Raw genomic sequence first — 25,595 nt, forward strand, 5'->3', positions numbered from 1 at the left:
TTGATGGCACAGGTACACATTACATGAAGGCTGAAATTACACGAGAATGCCAACTCATGTAGAATGAGTTTTCTTGCCCCAGGATCACATATTCTTGCCTATAAAATCTTGTTCTCCACCAAACAACCTGGATGATACAATTTATTTAGTGCTATATTTTCAAGATCTATTAGAATATTAAAATTACATTAAGATTAGAATGATGTACATCATTGGATTTATTTTGATTAGACTTGAATAGGGTTGCACTAAAATTGAAACAGATAAAGCAATATTTTTAATATGAAAATATTTTAATGATATTTTACAAGACATTGTCCATGTGAAACAGCTATTAGTTTTTACATATTATTTATATCAATTTTTTTTAATTAAAACAGATTCTTCATGAGATGATGGAAGAAATTGATTATGATCATGATGGCACAGTTTCCTTGGAAGAATGGATCCAGGGAGGAATGACTACGATCCCACTTTTAGTATTGCTTGGATTAGAGAATGTAAGAATTATCACAGTGGTAATAAACTCTCAAACTTAAAAACTTGTATGCATTCCAGCATTTTGGATGCACAAATAGATAAATACTAAATTCATAAAAAAGAGCATAAGCATAAGTTAGAAATATTTCTTTCCCTGTTACCTTCCTCAACATCCCTGTTTAAACTGTATTTGGGGTGCTATCTAAAAACAACTATTGTTACACATCTGAAAACTATCTTAAAAAATTAATTGATTTTTAATGTTTTTTCTTTTAAAGAATTGGAATTTCAGGGACTGTTTTCAAAATAGACATAGTATGAAAATGCTAACAGATCTTTATAAAAAGTCTTTGTGTTCGATCACATTTTCAATAAAATCTAGCTTCCTGCAATTTCACCTTTTCAAACAAATATTGTTAGAACAAATATTATTCCCACCTTCATTTGAAAATGAATCCAATCTAATCAGGTTCAGAGTCATTTGAATTGGATTGGCTATTTCCATTTGGATCTGGCTTTCAGATGTAAATTGCTTATCCTTGTAATGAACCACATTTATTTGTTTGTATGTTTGTTTGAACCAGAATCCTTCTGGTTTGAGGCTTTATTTTAAAATGTTGAAATAGGTTGATTCTCTTCAACAGACAGTTTGACTCTGAATTGATAATTCATAAAAAAAATTCATTATCTAATTTATACACTTACACGCATATACTTGTAATGTATGTATTTCAAAAGGTGAACTGTACCCATATAGGTGTGTGTGTGTGTGTGTGTGTGTGTGAGTACAATTACCTTTTGAAATATATCTGTATAAATAGAGTCATATATATTATTACTGATTTAAATAAAATAAATCTAGTTACACTCTTTTATTCTCATAGCTCTTTCATTATTCTTTTTTGTGTGTACTTTTCCAGTTTCTCAGCAGACAAAGCTCATACTGAAATAAATGGAAAATCTGTCTGCAGAGCAGCTGCAAAATTTAATAATAATAATAATAATAATAATAATAATAATAATAATAGCATCGATATGCCACTCTTACTACTGCAATTAGGATGTAGAATTAAATTAAAATTCAATACAATTGCATTTAATTGATTAATTAACTAAATCATATTTACAAATGCAACTACTGTCATAAAGTATTTTTCTACTATGCTATTAATAAATGTCAATAGAAAACACACAGATCAAAATTCACAAACTTAATTATACCCATTTTACAATTTCCCTTTTACAAATATAAACTCTTCAGCTTCTTGTGAGATTTTCAGCATTATGAACACAATTTATTTACATAGTCAAATATATTTGGTGTTATTTGCTAATAGAAAAACACAGTTCGCATTCTAGACAAATACCCAGATTTTTTTATTTGAAATTATTGAGATCAAATATGTTTCTTTTGAAAATATTAATTTATTTACTAGGCTTCTACACTGCAAAATCATCCAGCCAGCTTATAGTTCTTTGCTGGCTTCAAAAAAGACCTTGACTATGTATCAGAATGGTCAAACAAATGGCAAGTTCAAATCTCAACAAATAAATGCTCTGTCCTACATATTGGCAAAAATAAATAAATCAGAAAATAAAATACAGGCTGAATAGTCAAGACCTTGTTGATGATCCAAATTCTGTCAAGGATCTTGGAGTACTAATCTTAAATGACCTAAGTGCTAGAGCCCACTGTAACTACATAGCCAAAAAGACATTAAGAGTTGTTAACCTAATCCTACGTAGCTTTTTTTCTGGTAATATTACACTAATAACTAGAGCATACAAAACATTTGCTAGACCAATACTCGAATACAGCTCATCAGTCTGGAACCCATATAACGTATCTGATATTAACACAGTTGAGAAAGTCCAGAAATATTTCACAAGAAGAGTTCTCCACTCCTCTACTCGTTGCAGAATACCTTATGCCACCAGACTTGAAATTCTAGACCTAGAAAATGTTGAATTATGCCGCCTTCGGTCCTATCTAAGTATAGTATATAAAATCATACATTGCAATGTCCTACCTGTCAATGAATACTTCAGCTTCAACCATAACAACACTAGAGCAAGCAATAGATACAAACTCAAGGTTAATAGCACCAAACTTGATTGCAGGAAATATGACTTCAGCAACAGAGTGGTCAATGTCTGGAATACTCTACCTGACTGTGGTTTTTTCCCCAAACCTCAAAAACTTTAATCTTAGACTGTCTACTATTGACCTCACCCCTTTCCTAAGAGGTCTGTAGGGGGCGTGCATAAGCGCACCAACGTGCCTACCATCCCTGTCCTATTGTTTCTTTTATATTTTTTTATTTTTCTTATATGTATCCATGTATTCATAACTATATTTTTACTTATACCTATTATCTTGTAAGCAATTGACAAATAAAAATAAATAAATAAAATCAAATAGTGTCAAAGGATTATGAAGGCTAATCAGTTTCACATTGGGCATTTTTGCAGGACAAAATAACAGGAGAAGGGCATGTCTCAGAAGTGATGCTTTTTATATGAAATATGTACTGTATGGCAGCTTTATTGGAGAATGCAACTGCTGCAGATTTTTGTGAAAAATAAGATAATCAGAAATGGTGAACTATGTATCTATTGATTTTATGTGAATTCTAGAGATAATGAATCAGCTGTATTAGCATGCAATATTCTTGGAAGACTGGTTAGCCTTCCTAGCTCATGCAAGGTTTTCTTCATGGATGACACTACACTAGGCCTAATATATTGGGTTAGAACTGTTATTTGAATTTCACATGCCACAGAGAGAGGTTATATGGTTTGGACAAAGTAATCTTGCATGGGGTGATCTTTATGCTAGTTGGGAGACCAGTTTGTTCTAATTCTTAAGGCACCAGATTAGAAAGCAAGATATTGTGAGTTCAAGTCCTGCCTTTGCTGTGAAAGTTAGCTGGGTGACTTTGGGCCAGTTACTCTCATTCATCCAACTCACCTCACAGACTATTGTTGTGAGGAAGAAGATGTGTTGGCTATGTTTGTCTCCTTGAGTTGTTTGTAAAGATAATAAAGGCAGGATATAAATAAGCAAACATTATTATTATATCATTTGACTTTGGATTGAATCGAGGCACCCAGACTAGGCCACCCAGACTTTGTGAGTTTGAGCCTGTGTTTCCAATGATGTAAAATGAATTCTCCAGTCAGTTATCTTGGCCATCAATTTGTTAGATCCAGATGATTAAAGTATTCAGGTGATCACCTCCAATTTGGTCAGTTCATTGATGCCTGCTTTTTTGAGGGAAGGAGTAACTCCTTCAGCCTTGTACCTTATTTAAATAAGACATTGATAGAACTAACAATTCTGTAAAATGATTTTCTGGTCTCCACTTCAGAGTGGAGCGGATGAAGTGGGTGGTCATACTTATTTCCAGTGAGCTCTGGAAAGAACAGATTAAATTTATCTGTTTTGATTGGATTTCAAGTCAGAGTTTAGTACCAAGTTCACATTAGTCATATTTGTTAAAAACTGTGGTAGAATTGAGATGAGTGCATTTAAACTTGTGCTCCTGTTCTGGCCAAGGGTTCCTGAGACAGTAATAATCACATGCTGTTCCCAAAAACCTTTTGTTTTATTTCAATGATTGTGAATTATATGCATTCACAGCCCATAATGAGTCCCAGACAGTTTATGAATAGTTCAACAGAAGTCTGCCACAGTCTTTTGGGATAAGGCTGATAAGCACCCACCTTACCTCCCTTGAAATGTTGCCAGTGACTAAATTATCAATTAGCTGTACAAGGCCAAACAGAGAACAAAGTACACACAGAGCTTCAGAGTTTAAACTGACCAGAACAAACAAAGTTGCTTCCTACAAAGGCTCATGTCCCTTTGCTCCTCCATTATGTCTTATGGGAGGGGCCAATCATCTCCAAGCCTTACTCTCGAGTTGCTCCTTTTGTCTTAACTGTTCTTGCCTTCTGGCAGCTCTGTGCAAGCGTGCACTGGGAACCAGATCTCCCTGTTCCTCTGCCTCACTGATGTCAGATTCTGGAGGCTCTGGAGTCCGCACATAACTCTCAGATGGCCCTGATCCCATCTCTGTGTCAGACACAGATCCCTCATTTGAGCCTTCCCCAGACTCCAGGACTGGCCCACTGTCCAACTCTGCTGCCAGCTCTACAGGCCATTGGTGGACCACAACAGCTCCCAGATATCTCAATGGCTTTCAATATTGTTGATCATGGTATCATTTTGGACCAGCTTCAAAATGGAAGGTTCCAATTTACAATGGTTTTTCATTTTCTGTGTCCAGGTTTGATCAAGGTTGACAGGCATAGAGAAATATAGACCATGGCTCCTCATTTTTAGAGTGGTGCAGGATTCTACACATTTTGCCCAGCTGATGAACAACTTCATGAAACCATTGGATAATATCACCTACTAGCTTAACATGAATAAACAACTCCCTTTTTACAATCTTGTAATTCCTTAATTTGGGGTAGAGACTAGATGGAGCTGAGCACTTACTGGCCAATACCCTTCCTGACACCACACAGAGTTCACAGGAGATATTTTTTCTTTACATCCTAGGAAAGAAACATCTGCTGCTACCTAAGATTGAACTCTCAACCTTCTGAGTGGAAGGCAAACGTCTTCACCATTATGCTACCATGCCGGTCTAGTTTAACATAAATATGCAGGTGAAATCCATATTCCCAAATTGTGGCAAATCAAATGAATAGGTACAAGTTGTGGCCAGATAGGTACATCTTATTCTTTCAAAAAGGAGTCTCTTCAGACAGAGATTTGTGAGTTCATCATCTCATGGTTGGGTTACTATAATGCACTCTACTTTGTTGATCTTGAAATCCACCCAGAAGCTGCTGCTCATCCACAATGTGACAGCATGGATGGTGATGGGTTGTTTTGGTTTGACTTTAGTGTTGTACTTCGTACTTTGTTTCATTAATTAACTAATTTGTTCATTCCATAACTACAGTACATTTAGAACAATTTTTATTGTTTCTTCTGGTGTATTTTCTTCTAATAAGTAGGCTTTTTTGTTTGTTTTAACCACCCAAATTTGTTTGGGAGTTGATGCAATAAACAATAATATATGTGTTTATGACACTGGACTGGACTTGAAAGAGTTTTCATTGTTTCTCTCTGTGTGTATATTCCAAAATTGTTCTGCCTATTTCCTTATTAATCTGCTTCTTAAACATGTCTGTGTTTAAGTGTGGAAATCCTCCACAAGTTTTCAACAACTTCTATTTTAGTTTGGCAAAAAAGAATATATAGCTTTTTTAAAAGTGCAATGATTTTTGGAGTGAATATATTCAGAATTTTAACTATGTTTTTTCCACTACCTTTTTTCCACTAGATGTCAGGCTTGTATTGCAACAATATTTTCCTGTAATAAAAGGTTGTAAGAAATACATTAGGGATGTTACCTTATAATCAACCAACAGAAGTTTTAAACAGATGACTCTTTAAAAAGGAAAAAAAATACTTATGGAAATTTAGGCCCAAGTATAAAAAATATTACAACTGAATTGGTCCATAGAGAATGATCTAGCTAAGCAAGATTAATGCCACAATGATTGCCAATGTGTATTCCCCGTGGAACACTCAACACTGCTTTGTAGACCATAAATTTGGCTAGAATAATGGAGAGTCCTACTTCATTTGGCAGGAAATATATTTAAAGCACTGTAAGTGTCTACATGTTCAATATAAATACCTAATGCTTATATGCTATACAGTACATATTGGGGACAGTGCTTGTTTAGTATTGAAAAAAGTTAGCAGTATGTGCTTTTTATTCCAATTTGAAAATGAATAATTATGTAGTGAAGTTTATCCATAGATATTCTAAAAGTGTGAAGAATCATAGACCATTTCCCTCTCTTGTTCCAGTTTCAGAGTATGTCCAGACAAGACATTTATTACAACTTGTTTATTCACGAAATGTTATCATCAGTATCCAGTATCCTTTTCAAAACATTTTTTCTTTGGAAAATAGGAAACTTTGTGAAATGTGAAAATTAATAGCAGATGAAAGCTAATCACTAAACTCTCTTTTTGAACAATAATAGCCAAAAACTGCTTCATTGCTATTCTTTGGGTTTTCCACAGGAGGGAGCATTTGCAATTCTCTTAGAGAATTTTCAGAAACTATTAGATTAAGATGTAATAAAAATATTTGCTAACATCTGTATAACTTAGAAAGATTGGGACACACACACACACATACACACATTTGTATAATATTAATATTTATTTTTAAAACCCTAAAAGAACTTGTTCTTTGTTTTTATTTGAAATACACAATAATTCTAAATATAAAGCATGATAGTAAAATGAAGAGTAAAGCTTTACTTAGCAATTTTCATACAATATGATCATGTACCTTCTTTACAGAATTGAAACAGTATTTTATGCACACACACACAAATAAGAGATACATACAAACACATGAGTCACATTGATATCAATAGCCCCATGTTTATGTGCATGGGACCACTGTCAGATGTTCCAAGACATCTATTGGAATCTGCAGAATGGTACCCACATGTACCATCCTAACTATTTATAACTTTAAAAAAAAAAAAGCAAAGTAACAGCTGCAAGTAATAAGAACAGGAGTTGAGTTCAAAGCACTAAATGTTTATTATATGCTACCTACACAGAATTTGATCTGCAACTATCAAGCCAAATTGATAAAAAAGTGCCAATGGAATTCACAGGAAGCTGGACTTGTATTTCTTGTGGAAACACAATGACTCAAAACTGATGACATGTTTAATTCTGTCCTCAGGTTGGGCATACTAATCTGTTTGAGCAAGTAAATAAGATCCTGCTATTTATTTATCTTCCTTTCAAAGTTTAAAAAAAGAGTTTAACTTGTACTTTGTAATAAAAGTTACAAAGTTGTGTATGTGAATTTTAACTGTTTTAATTATTTTGGATTTTGTAAGCCACTCAGAGTCTTTTAGAATGGGCAGCCATATCAAATGGAATAAAGTGTATTAAATTAAAATGAGAGTTGATTATATTTGTCTGAATGCACTTTGCAGAATTTCCATTAAGTGAAGAAGTTGTATAAACAGTCTTCCTTTAAACTGAAAAATGAAAACATAATGCAACCATTAACTTCAGTATATAATTTTCCAGTGTCCAAATGTATCCAGAGATTGACCACTTCGATATGGAAATAACTGCACGATCAAGGCCTTATGTTTTTGAGGCATGAAACATTTTTGCTACCAGGAATGTTCTCGAATCCATGTCAATTGGCTATGTGTTCAATGTTTTAGTGCAGTAAATGGCCCAAGCACATTTCCAGCAAACTTAACAAGAAACAAGTAAAATATTAGCATCCAGAATGAATTATACAGAATATATTTTATAATAACGTATTCTGTGTAATTCATTCTGGATGGTAATATTTTTATAATATGAGATAGTTATAAAAATTCATGTTGTAGCATTGGCATTTGACAGAGAACAATCTCTGGGTTAAGAATATCCAATTTATGGCATTCCAATGTCCTGTCTTCTTCTGAAAATGATGTCTGGCATCATCTCCTTCCTTGAGGAAAAATTGGTAAAACTGTGAAATATTTTCATGAACAACTGGAGCCGTACAATTTTAACGTACAGTCTGCTTTTAGTGATTTTCAGCAGTTCTTGACTCAAGGAAGTAAAATGTTGTTGCCATTTTTAGTAATAGTAATAAATACCAGTTCCGATTTACATACAAAGTTGAGTTAAAGATAGATTTAGGAATGAAACCTGTTCAAACCTGGGTTGCTTGTAAACATTTTTTAAAAAGTTGATACATAGTTAAATGCATATTATAGTAAAGTAATATTTTTGGTGAAATAGAATAACAAAAATACAGTAAGTAGAATACCAACTCTATATAACTAAATACATTTTTTTTAAAAGTTTAAAAAGATTGAACTTGTGGGCAATAAAATGAACTGAAGAAAAAAGAGTTTGATATAATAATATGGATCGCTCAATGTTTTCATATATAATTAAATAGAAATGTATTCATTCATATTCTTGTTTTTATAATGTAAATACATTTAAAAATTAATAAGCAACTATTGAATCCACTCTTTAACATCAATAGCATTTTTTTTTTTACTTTGTAAAATTAAACCCTAGATTTTATAAAGCTAGTGTTATCTATAAAATGTCAAGTTCCATATTTTGGTACAACTCATTGATTTTCCAAAATCAGTCATTATTATAGGTTGCTGATATTAATCTTCATTCTACATTCTCATTTCATTAACAACTGCATTGTTTCTTTTATTTCAACATAACTAAATATAGTGAAGTAAAAGCACTTCCATTTTCTTTTAGCTATGGAACATTCCATTTCTCTAAGCACTTGATTTAATAATGATCAGAGAAAATTATTTTTAAAATGTTTACTCAAGAGAATATTGAAGTAAAATCTATATGTAGTCAAGACCCACACTGAAATGGGATAAGACATGCTAGGCTTAAAGATTGCATTTTATTGTATTTATTATTTTAAATTCCAGAATGTATGTAAAAACACAAGTTTTTTTTTTAAGATCTTGAAAAAAGTATAAGAAGTTTCAAGAGACCATGATCCCTTGATCAACACTTTGATAGGAAGTCTAATACGCTATCTTCTAAATGAATATATTGTATTTTATGCCAGCTAGATTGGTCCATATATAGTGGCCATTGTTTTAAATAAACAGCAGCAATTTACTAGTTATAGTCACATAGTCCTCAATTAATTCAGGTTCTATTTAATAGACAAATGTTTTATTATGAAAGCCTTGTCTTCTTGACTTTTTGTTTATTATACTTAGTTTTACCTAAGTAAAGATGTTTTAATTAGGATGTTTTCATTAAATCTTAATCATTATTAATCATTATTCATGCATAACCTATGATAAAGATAAAAGCCAGTACTAAAATAATATTTTTTCATAAAGCCCTCTGCAGCAAGGGACCCTTGAATTTGTAGCTGTAGCAGAATAAACTGTAGCAGAATAAACCCTAGGCATATATAGCCTATCTTTTAGAATATGGTTGTGTGCATGTTATCTAGGCAAATCATTTTATTAACCATTTATGCTAAAAAGTTTTAGAGTTTTCACCACATACACACTCTGTCTTCCGTTTTGCAACAATATCTCTACATATCTGTTTGGAAAAATTATGTTGTAATCCCTTGAAAATTAATAAATGAAGAAGCAGATTGTCTTTTATGTTCTTGAGTCAATTTCAATTTTTATTGGCACTTAAAAACTTTTCTGTTTATGCCATTAAATTAAATCTATTTCTTTTTATGTGTTCTGCAGAATGTGAAGGATGATGGACAGCATGTATGGAGACTAAAACACTTTAACAAGCCTGCCTACTGTAATCTCTGTTTGAATATGCTCATAGGATTAGGCAAACAGGGTCTCTCTTGTTCGTGTGAGTATGCATCCTGGTTGTTTCTGCTAATGCTTTGAATGTTACCTGGATAAAATGATTGATAAGGGCACATGGTTTTTTGAACCAAGAGCTTTTAGATTAGGCCATTGTGAATAGCCTTAAATGAGACAATAAAGATAAATATTGTACTTGGGTGCTGCCCAAACTTGTGTGCGCAATTGTTCACACCCTTTGTAAATATTCAATGTAACACATCACAATAAAACACATAAACCAATTACTGTATGTTGATTCATGTGGATGTAACAAATAGATACACACACACACACACACACACACACACAAAGCTAAGCAAAATGGGGAAAATGTCATAATGAGTCTAGAAGTCATATTCAGCAAACTATATGGAAAGAGGCTTACAGTTAAGTTTGACTCTGCCAGAGTAGAATACTTCTGCCAGTCAAAAAATGGTTTCTGTATCATGCTATATGGAGGATTAAAACCATATCTCTTACTGGGTATATTTTAGCATTTAAATGGTACTGCTGAGCTAGAAATCATGACCCTGCAAGCTTAGCCATTTCCTTATTTTGTCAATTTTACCAAATAATGTCTATATTTGTTAAAGTACTCAGATCAGATTTTAAGTAAGTCATCTGCCAGGGTTTGTTTTACCTTATGTTGTATTTCTTTATTTCAGTCTTTTTTATTCTCCCTCATTTAGCTTTGTTATTTATTTATTTTGTTTTAGTAATAAGTTTATTTCTTATTCTTTCCATCCCATCATGATTCATTCCCTGATCTTTAAATACAAAGGTGGGCAGAAAAAAAGTTTCTGATTTTAATTGAATTAACAACAGCACTGACAAAATAGTTTTCCTTCCATTCTTAATTACTTCTGAAATGAAGATAGCTTCCACAATTTCATTACTGCAAATTGTTGTATGAAAAGCCTGTGAGCTCAGTTCAGTTCTCAAACTTCAGGACCAGGTGCTGTACACCTTACTAAATGACTCTTGAACCAGATTCTGCTTACAGGCACATTATTGTCTACTAGAAAATAAAAACAACATAGATCTTCTAGTCCTCTTTTAATGCTTACTTTTTATATTTACAGTTTTATTAATTTTTAACAACAGGAGTAAAATTAAAGCAAAGAAAAAGAAAATAGAAAAAAATGAAAAATTAGACAAAAAGTAAGATAAAGGTGCAGAAAAAAAATAAAGCAAGAAGAAAAAGAGTAACTTCCAGGTTTTCTTTGATACAGATATAAATTTAATAAACACGCAACAATAGACTATTTTACTTTATAATTCCACATCATTCTAATAATCTAATGCCAAAATGAAAGTTTCATTTCTCTCAGTTTCTTGCAAAAAGTCGAAGAAACTTTTCTAAGTAAAATAAAAATTAGTCAGTCTTGGAAGCTGTCAATTTTGCCCTCTCTGTCAATTCCATCAGTTTAACTATCCATTTGTCCAATGTAGACATTTGTAAATCCTTCCACCTTTGCACAGCACTGCTGTTATCATATATGAAAACAAATGTCAACAACATTTCTCAAGGTGTTTGTTCATTATCCCAAAGGGAAAGGCTCTGGTTACTTTTAAAATCTTCAGAATCAGAATAGATTTACTTTTAAAATCTTCAGAATCAGAATACATATATTCTCTAGCTTTCTTACATGTTCACAAAAGATTAAAAAAATGTACTTTCAGATTGGAAACATTTTCACTGTACCAGAAATTTACCCAGATTATCATAATGTCTTTTACTTGTTCATCCTGTTTCCATTTTAGTAAGGTTGTTTTTTTTAGATTTTAGCAATAATATGATCATCATTTGTACCCAATTCCACATCAAATTCCATTTTACCAATTTCAAAATCTTTCTATTACCTGGGCATATCAGAAAGCCAATGGCATATATAACCTTCTAATTCAGGATCTCCTCTTAAATTCTCATTAAAAGACAGGTTTTAATGCTTATTAACAGTAGACAGGTGAGGTAGCTATGATTCATTTCAATGAAGTGTGTTTTGCCATTAATATAATGTAGTACATCAAATCAATATAAAAATTCAGCATAATCTGTCCATTGAGGTATTTCTCATGGTCCCTCATAGCACTTAATTTTTTTTGTCCCTCATTTAGCTTTGTTATTTTTAAATTTAGTGATAACTTTATTTCTTCTTTTCTCCATACTATTCTCCTGATGAAGCATGAAAAAAACCAAAAGTTTATTTTTTGATGCAGATATAGATAAAAATACATCTATTCTTAGAAGCAAGGACACTAATTTAAAATGCAGCTTCACAGAGAACTTTGCTTTAATCCCTGTCAACATTGTGAACATAGTCACTTGAAGATCTATCATCCTTCAGTCTTATCCACTTTAGAATGCAGCTAGGGGAAGAAAAGAAGTGGAAGAAAATGTTATATTCTCTTTCTGTTTGCATCTTCCTGTTTTATATTGTGTTAATTTTTTGAAAATTAAAATACACTATTACGTGCCTTCCATCCATCTATGGGCGTCATTGGCTAAGGATAAACTCCTCTGATTCCTTATTGCCAGTTAAAATAGTCAATTTATTATTTCTGAGATATTGGTAGAAATTTTATAATGCTGTGGTAAACAAAACATTCCAGAGACTTTAGGTATGGCCTTCTCTAATCATCAATTAAGTTGCTTTCTTTGGTCTATTGATTAATAGCTTTCCATAGTACTAGATTTGATTGTATAGCATGTCCTTATTTTTTTCTTTTCTTTTTGAGATCCTATAGTTCCTTAATTCAAATAGAGTCAGAGGTGATTGAGTGGAGCATTAAAGGCAGGATACTCTTCCTGACGCTTTAGTTTCAGTTGAAGAAAAAGAGAGGCAGCAGCATTTGTAAACGGGAAGAGATATTTTATTATCTCTTACAATTTTACTTTAGGTTGGTTCTTTAATAAAAAAAGGCAATGATTTCTCCAAGACAAACTCAACTGCTATAATTACATTACTCTTTGCCAATGTAATGTTAAATCTTTGTCACAGAGACACATTCATCTGAACTTCCATCAATTCAAAAATGTTGATGTTTTGTGAAATCAAATCTGAATCTTATCAGAATGGAAAAGGAAGATGATATTGTATTTCCTAGAAAATAGTGAAGTTTGCAATAGTTGGAATTAATTTGCTGAAATGAAGATATTGACAACAAATCAAAAATAAATAAATAAGCAAGCAAGCTACTATCTGGAAACAAGACTAATTAGCCATTTAGAGAAAGACAAATTCATTGCCTTTCATATTCTGTTGTACCAGCTGCTTTCATGCCTATAGTTTAGAAAATATAGATTTCTTCATCTTGGCAAATGACAGAAAAACATTTGGCATTTGCCAATTACATTTCTTCTATTTATTTGATTTGAATTCAGAATTATTGTGAACAGCTTAGTAAGGGCTGATTTAATGAAAAGTTATTATTGAAGACTACTCTTAGATTCTTTTCCAACTCTGCTAATGTTATTTTCTTTACTGGACAATCTTTTCTCTTTCAGAGTTAACTGGATATAATTCTTGTAGATAAATTGTAGAAGAATGAGTAGTTAATAGGCCATTGAAAATTCATATTTATTTAGCAAAACTCCTCATTATAAGTATATTTTTCTTTTAGTTTGCAAGTACACTGTCCATGAACGATGTGTCTCAAGAGCACCAGCATCTTGTATCAAAACATACGTGAAATCAAAAAAGAATACTGAAGTAAGCCGACATTCATGTCTGTGGAATTCTCATGTGCCTCTGTATACATGTGTGTTTGTATATACAAGGCATTTGTGACTGTAATATACTTATATATGTATGACAATGTATATATGTATATGGATATATCAGTTATGTGTGCCAAATATAGCTTTGATAGCTTTGTAAATAGAGGCATAACATTCTCTATGAGCTTTTACAGTAATCTAAGACTTAATGTTATTGATGATTCCATTGATGATTCCATTACTCAACATTCCTGGAGATTAATCCTCATACCTCCGTAACTCTGGCAATCATATATAGCAGCATTCATTTTTTTAATAATGAAGTTTCATCTCATCTTTAGCCCTCAGCTGAGGCACTTTAAAAAGTCCTTTACTCTTCTTGGGTTAAAGCAGTGTTTTGCATCTTCTTCTGACATAAAATTTGTATAGATGTTGTATAGCATGCTTCATCATCACTGATGTGACTTATTGCATTCAGGGATATACCTGATTTCTGTGAGTCATTTTCAGCTTCATGACTGCACTTTTCCAGTCTCTGAACATTGATCACTGCCCATTTAGTTTTGGCTGCAGGAGATGCTGGGTGCCAGGTTTCTACAGAGTATCTGTCTGTCTAATATCTGACCAATGCTTTTTGAAGTGCTGGCTAGAACTCGGCATTTTAATCCTTACACACAGTACAGAAATTTAGCATTTCTTTAAAAGAGCATAAATCCCATTTTTAAAAAACAAGAACTCTGAAAGTTAATCTTCTGCTGCAATGAAGGTCAGTTGACTAGGAAAGGGATCCAGGTTTGTCATCTCAGTGTTGCTGAGTCTGTCACCAGTGACTGCATTACATTTTTCTGCTGTCAAGGGATTTTTTGTGGCTTCTACTTTTTACCATTTTATTATACTGGTGGAGGACAAAGTGCTACAACTTTTTGCCTATCCCAGAGATTACTTTTTGATGCTGCCATTTCTCCTGTTCCCTTATAGAACTGGTTATAGTGGAGCTCTCGCTCTTCCATAACCGTGATTTCTCAGGTATTTTGGGAGATAGATTTCATCATTATTCTAAACCTGTATTCAGAACTAGCCCAGATGCAAACATCTATGTACCTGATACCAAATAGTGTGGCAACTTTACTGGTACTAAATACTTAGCTATGTTTGCCAAATCTGTATGATAGCTCCTGTTAAGGAGAGCATTGGTGATTGTTTTTCTCATCAGCAAATGATGTTTGATGGAAAAGGAAATAAGTCCACAAGTTAAATTTATTAAGTTGTTGCATGTTAAGTCAATAAGGGCAACCCCACTTTCCAGGCTCAATTTAAGAGATCAGCAATGTTTATCCAACATATGTTTATGCCAAGTCATGAAGTGGACAGTTATATTTAATGCAGCTATCTGGATGTGTCCTTGGACATTCTTATTCAGGATGCCTTCCTGATATAGTCCTGGTAGCTAGTTTGAAATTTCTTTAAATCCCATGCATATAGAAACAGAAGTCTAGATTTTGTACTTTCTTCTGAGCAAGTTGTTAAATATCTGAAAGTTTGGACCTCTAGAGGCATTAGAATTGGAGTTCCCAGAATTGCCAGTTTGTGGTTGTTGTTTTTTTTTTTTGAAGAATTATCAACATTACTGAAGAATACAGATTGAAGAAAACAGGATGCAATAGTTCCTATCTTGCAGTAAAAAAAGAAAGAATGCTTTTCTGCTACTATTGAGGGAGCAATGTAGTCTCCAAAGTCAATTTAAAGTTCTTACCTAACTCTTTTACACTCTAAATGTTGCAGGATATCTAAAGTATAGTATCCCCTATTTTAAAAAAAAAAGGTAATTTTCTGGAGTTGTTATTCTTCTTTCCATTTTGGGAAAGAAGAATAAGCAGATACTCAGGATTAATAATTTACCTGGAGAATGTTTTCTCCAAAATTTGAAAGGCAAGTGAGAGTTTTATTATTTAGTAAGATGTATTGCTTTACTATTTTGTAAGATATATTGTCATTTTTATAAACTCCTGGGTATTAATCTGCTGTTTATTTCAGTGCATTAACTATTGAACTTATAATATTTCTTTATGTGGCAGTAGTTTATTTGGTACAAATTGTCATAAAAATAATTTGTCCTTTGCCCTTTTCTAGGTTATGCATCACTTTTGGGTGGAAGGAAATTGTCCAACAAAATGTGATAAATGTCATAAAATTATTAAATGTTACCAAGGATTGACCGGCTTACATTGTGTGTGGTGCCAAATCACAGTAAGTATTAGCAGGAATATCAATAATGGTGAAATTAAAGTTAAGATATTATAGCATTATATCTAGTTACTTCTACTAAAAAAATAATAATATTTTAATAATGGCAACAATTAGGACTGATAAATAAAGAAATAAACATGCATAAATGTTAGCACCAAAGTATTTAAAAATAATTGCAAATGTACAATCGTAGCATGACGCAAATTACTTATGATGACATTAAAAAAAATGGAGCAACCTCTCTTTGTTGATAAGGTGCGTTTTAATTCATTTGGATTTTAAACATTGACTTTAAAATGAACAGGTTTCTCATTTACACACATAAAAAGGCCTCTAAAACTGCTTTAATTGTTCGTATTTATAATAAATATATACCCAGCAGACAAAAATAAAGTACTAATAAAATACAAAAATAAAAAATAACATCATAACCAAATGTCAAACAAAATACAAAGCATTCCTGTACCCTAAAATAACTTTTTCAAACAAATCTAATACTTGCCATTCCCACATCAGAATAAATGCTCCTTTACACATGCACAAAAGCACATAGGTTAAACATTTACCTGTCCTATTTGCCTCATTAATTCCAAGGTAATTGCTTTGAAATATCCAAGATGATTCCTACTCGAACATATATAATAGGTTTTTTTTTTCTTAACATAAAATGGAAATAGAAATAAAGACTGAAAATAGAGGAAAAGGAAACTGGATAAAAAAGATAAATAAAAAAGAAATTAAGGAAAGAAATGAAAAGCAGTGACTTCCAACTTTTTAGTGCAGTAAAACATATAATAAAGTTAGAGAATTGACTTTTTAGTTATACCTAATAATAATTGCTAGTCATTTCTATAACAATAATATTTCATTTTTTCCCCCAGAAGCAAATAACCATAAAACTATTTACATTCTCATGCTTAACTAGTGCAGTTAACTTTGACATTTCTGCCATCTATTAAAATATTTCAAAATACATTATTGGATTTCCACTTTTCATTATTTTTTTAATTAAAAATCATTCTGAAACCCAAGCAACTTATAGTTTTTTGAAGAAATAAATAGTGTATTAGAACCTGGTGGTTTTTGTGCAGCTTGTCAATGTCTTGGATTAATAAAAATAAATAAAGATCATTAAAATATATGATTTTTATAAATTAGGAAGAAAACATTCAAAGAATTTTCTGAAAAAGTAAAGAATATATCCTGAGTACTTGTGATAGAAACAATGATTACAGTTACATATTCATTGATAACAGATTAATTTCTGTAACATTATTATATAATATGGTTATGCATTCTGTAATATAATATTAAACAATTCCTTTTACATCTTACTTGTTTTCTCAAAGATCAGTTCTACCTAATAAGAAGATTAAGCTGTTGATAGCATACTACTAAGCAGGAGAACTGTTAATTATCACCTCATATGTAACAATGCTTTGATTGGATGGTACATGGATTAATGTACATTAATTATAGTAAATGTGATTTTACTACCAAAAATGAGAATTAACATAACAATGTTTTAGATTATAGGGCAACCACAATAAAACTTCAGTACTTAATGGGAAAAAAATGCTATACTTCTTTTCTGTTGCTAGGAAACTGGCAGAAAAAGGTATTTTTGCAGTAATGATTAATGTATACAGGGATGTTATTAGTTGCCAATCATTTTCCAATTCAAAAATATAGCAGTCAAATTATCTTTTGCTAGATCTCTGTCTCTAAAGAATATGTAATTGGCAAAAGGTGCATATTTCATATTTAAACTAATATTTCATAAGTTTGATATATCAATCTCGTATCATAAACATGGATAAATTATCCAAAGAAAATTAAATCATTCATTCAAACCAGAGAATAGTGATTTATGGAACAGCTGCTAGACAACATATTTTACTGTATTGAGGACGATCACCTGTTAAAGCAAATACTTATGTGCTACTTATTAACTATGTTGTATAAATGAGAAACATCCAATTTATATGCCTAATTTGTTAGGATATTTCCCAGTAATTAAAACCGGCATATCTGATAGCAAAAAATATTGATATAAAACTATGCTAATTAATGGCAAATGAACACAGGGGCTAAATTATCTACCTCATGTTAGTCAACAATTATATATTTCCAAATCATTTTATTTGGATATTAATTGGTAGACATTTAATGCTTTTATAGTTCATTTTTGTGTTTATTTTATTTATTATAAATATTTCTACATCATTAAAACAAAATGATGACAATATAGAACATTAAAAATAATAAAATATCTACACTATAAATACTAATAAAATCAACGAAGCTCCATACAGTAGGTGAAAAGCCTGAGCAAATTATACATGATCAAAAGTTGTCAAAAAGTCTTGTTTTCAATTTTACAATGCATTTCTCTATTTACTCAATTGAAGTAAATAGTATTTGACTTTTTTCAGGTAAATGTCTTTAGATTTCTATCTTTAATCTTCAGTACTATTTGCACTGCTTTAGTCACAATTTCATTTGATCTATGAAGGCTTTACTTCTAAATAGACATCCTTAGGATTATATTGTAAGATTGCAATTAAAACATTTTTAAAAATTCAAAGGTTTAATTATGAGACTAATTTTTCATTAAACATGTTTAAGATTGTGCTAATAGCTTTTGTTTACTTGTCTTTTAATCAACAACACAACACATTCTGATTTTTCCCCTATTGATTTAAATTAGGAAATATTATTGAATACATTTGCATATCCAGAAGATCCATAAATGCTGTTTCCGCCTCCTTTCCTGTATATCTGTGTATATGTAATGATGTTTATGTATGCAATATTTTACCCAGTTGGCTGATGAAAAATGTGGACTGGCAGCAATCTCATCCCGTCTGTGAGTTATTTATTCACAAGGATGATAGCATTAGCTATACACGTGAAACAAAATATTAACTTCTCACCTGTTACCATCAGCAGCAACAGCAGCAATAGTAACAGAAATAACAATAATTGAAAAAAAGCTAAAAATCCTTATCTCAAAAAGAAATTACTAGAATGCAAGGAGATTTTTTTTTTTGACTCAGTCTTCCATCCTTCTGAGATTGGTAAAATGAGGACCCAGATTGTTGGGGGCAAAATACTGACATTTGTAAGTCATTCAGAGAGTGCTGTAAGGCACTATGGAGCAGTATATAAGTTTAAGTGCTACTGCTTTTAAAAAAGGCATGTGGATTCTGTTTGAGTAGCAGGTTTTTTTTTCTAGTTTGTTACAATACACAAAAAGTCCTTTACTGTAATCATCTCTTAGTCATAAAAACTTGTTTTCTCTCATCACAATGTATCTCATAATTTGTTCTGGTGTTAAATGAACTTAACCCAATATAAATTGCCTACAGCTTCTATATAAAAGGCAGATTATGCAGAGATACATCCACTCAAACAAATGATATAGAAAATATATGAAAACATACAATAGAATGTAGTTACTTTAGTTTTATGTCATCATTGTTAACAAGAGTCTTTAAAGATGGTGACTTTATAATCTTTTTCCTTTAACAGTTAAGCTTTGGTTATAAAAATATAACAGAAATTTCTATGATTGTTGGGTTTGAATCTTTTTAGTATTTTGAAACATAGTACATTCTAATGTTGTTTTGGCCACATTTAAATTAATTGATGTTTTAATCCATAGTAATATTTTTATCTCTTTTTTGTAACAGCTACATAATAAGTGTGCTTCACATCTAAAGCCTGAATGTGATTGTGGTATTCTGAAGGATCACATTCTACCTCCTACCTCAATCTGTCCAGTAGTATTGGTAAGATGTCTTTGTACATTTTAACATATCATGTTGCATTTAAATCTTTAAAAACCAGAATTGATTGACAATGGAAATTACAAAATATGAAAAATAAATTAATGTCCTTTTGATACATAACTGTCATAGTATCCTCTCAAATGCTTTTTTTGCAGTCCTTAAATGCTCTTCTGATTATATTAAAATTCAGCAAACATTGAGAATTAGAGCTAGTATTTGTTTGCAAGTAAAGCAATTCTTTCCCAAAAAGAAACAAAAGTAAGAAATTCCATAAAATAGTCTTGCCTATTTTTGTGATGGGGCCATATCTACTTGCATGATAGAATCTTGATCACTGTGGTCATTAGATGTGAAAACAAACAAAACAGTAACAAATGTATAATGAACACCCATAGAAAGAATGCCTGTCTCTGTGAAAATAAAGCCTACTGTGCTTTCATTACTTAAATTTACCAGCCATTGTAAAATTAGAATATGTATATATCCTTTGTCGTTTATGGAACTGGCTTCCCCAAATATCTAACTTTCTAGAATTTTATAAGAATATTTTTTGGGAGTTGACATTAACACTGAGGACTCTGATTTCAACCAGAATTAATCTGAAATAATGACATTGTCCTTGCAGCAACAACATATCTACATTACATACTTTATGTTGCTATATGGAACAATAAATTTCATTGTTTACAAAAAAATTATTCAGTGCAATGTATACTATGATTAGTTTTCCATGTTAGAATACACAAACAGAAGACATTAGGATTTAATCTTAAATCTTTAAATCAAGATTTATACAAATCACAGTAAAAACACAACAAATGGATGACTATACTTGCTTGGCCTGCCCTAAAGTATAAATCTCTCCTTTTACATTTTATAAATGACACTATGTACTGCTACATTTAACTTATGTTAACATAAGTATAAAATCCATGGATAAAGTACAGATAATTTTTGATTTAAAACCAGAATTGAGCCTCAAATTTCTGTTGCTAAATGAGACAATTAAGTGAGTTTTGCCCCAGTTGTTAAGTGAATCACTGCAGTTGTTAAATTAGTAACATGGTTGTAAAGTGAATCTGGCTTCCCTATTGACTTTGCTTGTCAGAAAGTTGCAAAAGGGGATCACATGACCCCAAGACATTGCAACCATAATAGGTATCAATCAGTTGCCAAGTGATTATAGGGATGTTGCAACAATTGCTAAGTGTGAAAAACAGTCATAACTCACTTTTTCCAGAGCCGTTATAACTTTGCATGGTCACTAAATGAACTGTTATAAGTCAAGGGTTACCTATAATATAAATAATATTGATTGCCAATATTAGTATTCTTCTTCTGTCTAAATGGATGAACAAAATCTCTCTCTCTCTCTCTCTCCTCTCTCCCTCTCCCTCTCCCTCTCCCTCTCCCTCTCCCTCTCCCTCTCCCCCTCCCTCTCTCCCTCTCCCTCTCTCCCTCCCTCCCTCTCTCCCTCCCTCCCTCCCTCCCTCCCTCCCTCTCCCTCTTCCCCCTTGGAGTTCCTGGGTTGCCACAACAATTGCATGGCAGCAAATTTGATTTTAGAATGGTAATCAGTGGGAGATAAAATTATTTAGTAAGATTCTGTACCTATTTCTCAGATTATGCTGTCATCCTAAAATAATTTATTGAAGTCTGATGGACTACTTAATTGGGATGTCACTTGTTTCAATTGGATAGAATTCAATTGGCTAAACAACTATAACCAAATATATTCTAGGAAGCTTATAATGTGGTATTCACTTTCATATAGAATTTAAAATTAAGATACCTTTAAATATAAGTGTCTGGGTATTAAAGATAATTGGAAATTATTCCAAAGATGAAATTCTTTTGGAGGCACAAGTCAGTCTTAATTATATGATAAATTATTCTGTATTTTTGGAATAGCATATTATATAGTAAAAGTATATAATGCTTAACATTAGGAAACATGATATTTTCACCAAATGGAAATATGAAATTTTTGAATAAATGAGCAAAGCTGCATAATATACATTTGCCAGGTTTTTTACTTCATTACAGAATATCCATCCAGCTTTTTTTCCTGTCATGTATATTTAAGTGAACAGTTAAAATGTGCTCATTTTAAGTATGACGATTTAATATTTTGTGGGTAAGTACAAGAAATACATATAATGTATTATTGCTGTACAGTTCTTTTATGGTCTTCATATTCAAGATGTATTGTGTGTAGATCATACAGCCAATATGGTTATGTTACATACTGTAGATAAATTACTTCAGGTCACAGACAAGCAGTGCTATGCTGAACCATACGGCTACTGAAACCATCAAATAATGGTGCAAATACTGAAGAAAATGTTATAAAAAGCCAGGGGGGGAGGAATAGAACAGTGATGTTACTCCTAGACTGATTTCATAATAACCAGTAGAGCATTCACTCTTCTCTGCAAAGTAATCAGATGTCATCTGGACACATCTAATGATGTCATTATTAAGTGGGTTCCTGTCAAAACCCTTTGAGGAATCTTCTTCAGAGGAAAATGAGAATTTTTTTGTAGTGTATCTCACTGTAAGATATGACCAGGGGCAACATCATTTCCAACAACTTGTTCCAAAACTGTAAATCAAACAACCGCTCCACAATGATGGTACTGTTGCAGGAAAATGCAGTATAAGTGCAAGGATTCGACCTGGGTTCTTTGACAATAAAGATTTTTTTCAGAATCAGTTTTTTTCTATGAGAAAGTTACATTCCTTTATAGGCTAATCAACTGGATCCAGTTGTAGTCATTTACATAAAAATATTGAATTAAAAATGTTATGGAAAGTGTATTGTAATCTTCCATGTATAAAGCCTACAAGGTTTTAACATATAAATCCTAAACATTACTCTAGCATTTCCTTGAACTCTTGATCTCTAGCTTACTTCTTTACTATTGTTTACAACTGCTTCTTCAAAACTGTACTGTTTGCCTGTGTTGTTTTAACCTTCAGACTAGAATTCATCTTGCTCCTATTCACTGTAAGTGATGTTTGAATGCCTGACTACATTTTGCAGACATTCCATTTGACTTACACATTTCAGATCAAACAGCATCTTTCTCCTAGGTCTGATGTTGTGGAAAATGTTATAGCACCATAATTTCAAAAGAAAGCCTTGTTTTCGGAGTTTCTGTGGGACATGAAATGAGTAAAGAGAAACTAGTGTGAAGAAAATTGAAGTGTGAACTCATTTTTTAAACTATATTGTGATGATAAAGATTGGTAAAGTATTCTTACTCCTCTATTCTTACTGCACTTGCCAATCCATATCTAGGGGCTCTTTTCAGGTACCCACCCATTCAGGAAATGTGGGAATGAAGATATCTTTTATAGGCTACTGTAATATATTTGTGAGTTATTTTGCAGATAAAATCTTTTGCCTGACCCTAATTGGTTAGACACCTGAAAAAAGATCAGTATCTTTTTTGTTTTAAACTTCTGGAGACCAAGGATGTAAATAGAATTACTCTATCTATATCAAGAGTGTTAAACTCGATTTCTTTGTGGACCGAATCAGCACTGTAGTTCTCCTCTGTGGCGGGGGGAGTGGGGGCAGGGAGTGGGTGGAGACAGGACAGATGCCTCCTGCAGCACTTTGTTGACAAAAATGGGGCACAGGGGATGTGCACCCCCCATGCCTCATTTTTGGAAACCATGGCCACCTGCAGCACTCTCCCAGCCAAAAATGGGGTTCACAACCTGTCCTTGGTGGCAGAGTGCTGCTGGAGGCCAGGGAGGCTGAAAATGGGCTGTGTGGGAGCCTCACAAGGCTTCCATATGGCCCATTTTGACCAGCAGAGGCACCACAGGCCAGTCCTTTGATATTTCCAGGTTGGTCTCACAGGCCAGATTTAAGCTATCCATGGCCCTTGAGTTTAACACCCCTGATCTATACCTTTGGTCCATGCCCTACCGAATTTTAATTTTGTGGTGCTGGAGTCAGGTAAAGTTATACCCAGTTGATGCCTTTGGGTCTAAATTTTACCATGTTACTAGGATCTCTTTGAAGCAATTGAAAGAAGTCTGTGATTTTGTATGAGATATCATCAACATGGTCAGGATACCCATCTAGTTCTTATCCGGTCAGAGCAGAGATGCAGTGGAAATCCTGGCCTGATGTCTGGTAACTATGGAGCCTGGATGATTAAACAAAAAACTGGTTTAATCCCATCAAGAGAAAGCTGATAATGATTGATCTGGCTTGATCATAGTTCCAGCTTTCTTCTGGATAAGATTCTAGGTTCTCCTAGATCCATGATCCATGCTAGAACAGTTGCAGTGAATGTGTTAATTGCAAGCCATTTTCATCAAAACCTGCCAGGTAACAATTATTATTAACTCATGCATAGAATATTGTAACACAATGTATACAGGGCTTGAAGATAATTTTCTTATTCAAAATATAGCAGCCTATTGACTAATCAGGTTAAATACAGTTTTTTAAATGCATTAGACTTTAGGGGCATGGCCCAGGACTTGGCTTCAAGTGTATTTCTAGCTTCAATTCAAGGTATTGCTTAAAACTTTAAACTCTGCATGGCTTGACACCAAGTTCATATAGAACTTCTTTTCCAGTCGGACTATGCCTCTTGCTATCCAAAATATGTGAATGGCTATATCCTGCAGGACTTGAGGGTCTGATGTAGGGAGTCTGTGCCTTCTCATTGGTGCCCCATGATTTTGAATATCCAGCCACCTTAGATTATGTTTCAGCATTGTATTTCAGTAGTGAAGATGTAAAACTGCCTAGATTAGTTAGATTATGTCTGATTTTATTTTTATGCTTCTGTTAGACAGTTTATCATATTTTACACTGTGTGTGTAGTAGTATATTATGGAGTTTGTGGCTGAAATGAAATTTTCAGATATAAACTGTGCATGTAGATATCAAATGATAATTTTAATAGATGTCAGATCCAGTTTATTGCTATCCACCTTTTATATCTGTAACATTTTAATTAATTTACACAGATAAAATAAGAGTACATTGAGATTTGTTTCTTAATGAGGATGCAGTTAGAAGAAAGGTTTTGCATCTTTCTGATATCCTGTGGGTAATTATGTTCTAATTATATGGGAAGGGGGAACATGATAACTCAGTTCTGAAATTGTTCATTGGATCCAATTAATTGCATCCATAAAATGAGCACTTACAGTGAAGATGACTGGCAATATCTTTAAACTTTAATTTAATTCAATCCTATATTTTGTATTGCAGCAGAATTAGATTTTAACAACACTAAGAATAGAACATTGTCCTAAGATAAATAGGATTATTAGTGAATACAGTATATAGTTTATTTTATATAACTGAGTGCAAGTGAAATGGACATTTTCTATTTGTCAATATAATCAATAATTCTTCAAAACAGAGAACTCAGAAAAACATTTCCCCCCCTGAGTATCGTTTTTCTAGTTAAAACAAATCTGACAAAACTATGCAATTTTCATTAACTTCTTTGTCTATAGAGATTCTCAGTCATCCAGGTTATGGCTGTCCCAAAAGTCCTGTCAAAGCTGAAGAAGCTTCTTGGATGAGAAGCGAAATGTCTTCATTCAAAGAAAAACAAATCTAGTTGTCTCTTGAAAAAGCACCTTTGGGATTAACTTCTTTGCTTGAACAAAGTTTAATACTAGAGCGAGCCTAAAATGTTAGACATTGGTCAATTAAACTGAATTTTACCCAGATTTATCAGTTTGCTGGACACAATTAACTAATGTTTTGATACAGTTTGTAATGAAATGGTTTTCAATTCGCATGTAACTGGAAATGTCACATAAGCACTAATTTAGTAGTAGAATAATAAACTGGGAGAAATGTTAAATTGAAACCTGATTCATATTTCTGAAGTGATAGTGGAACTGTGATT

The 25,595-nt window shown here is 32.5% G+C and overlaps 1 protein-coding gene across 3 annotated transcripts in view; it reads left to right on the forward strand.

Moving 5' to 3' along the window:
• Window positions 1–25,595, forward strand: part of DGKB (diacylglycerol kinase beta) — a 306,279-nt gene that overhangs the window by 41,801 nt on the left and 238,883 nt on the right. For all 3 annotated transcript variants that reach the window (XM_026677800.2, XM_026677801.2, XM_087946837.1), the window contains 5 exons: window positions 381–500; window positions 9,820–9,937; window positions 13,558–13,646; window positions 15,785–15,901; window positions 19,597–19,695. In XM_026677800.2, the coding sequence (XP_026533585.1) occupies window positions 381–500; window positions 9,820–9,937; window positions 13,558–13,646; window positions 15,785–15,901; window positions 19,597–19,695 (543 nt within the window). The remainder of the gene's footprint in view (window positions 1–380; window positions 501–9,819; window positions 9,938–13,557; window positions 13,647–15,784; window positions 15,902–19,596; window positions 19,696–25,595) is intronic.

Source organism: Notechis scutatus, chromosome Z (assembly GCF_049901735.1).
Source record: "Notechis scutatus isolate UNSWTSFEM ecotype Mainland chromosome Z, rNotScu1.2, whole genome shotgun sequence".
Taxonomy (NCBI): Eukaryota; Metazoa; Chordata; class Lepidosauria; order Squamata; family Elapidae; genus Notechis; species Notechis scutatus.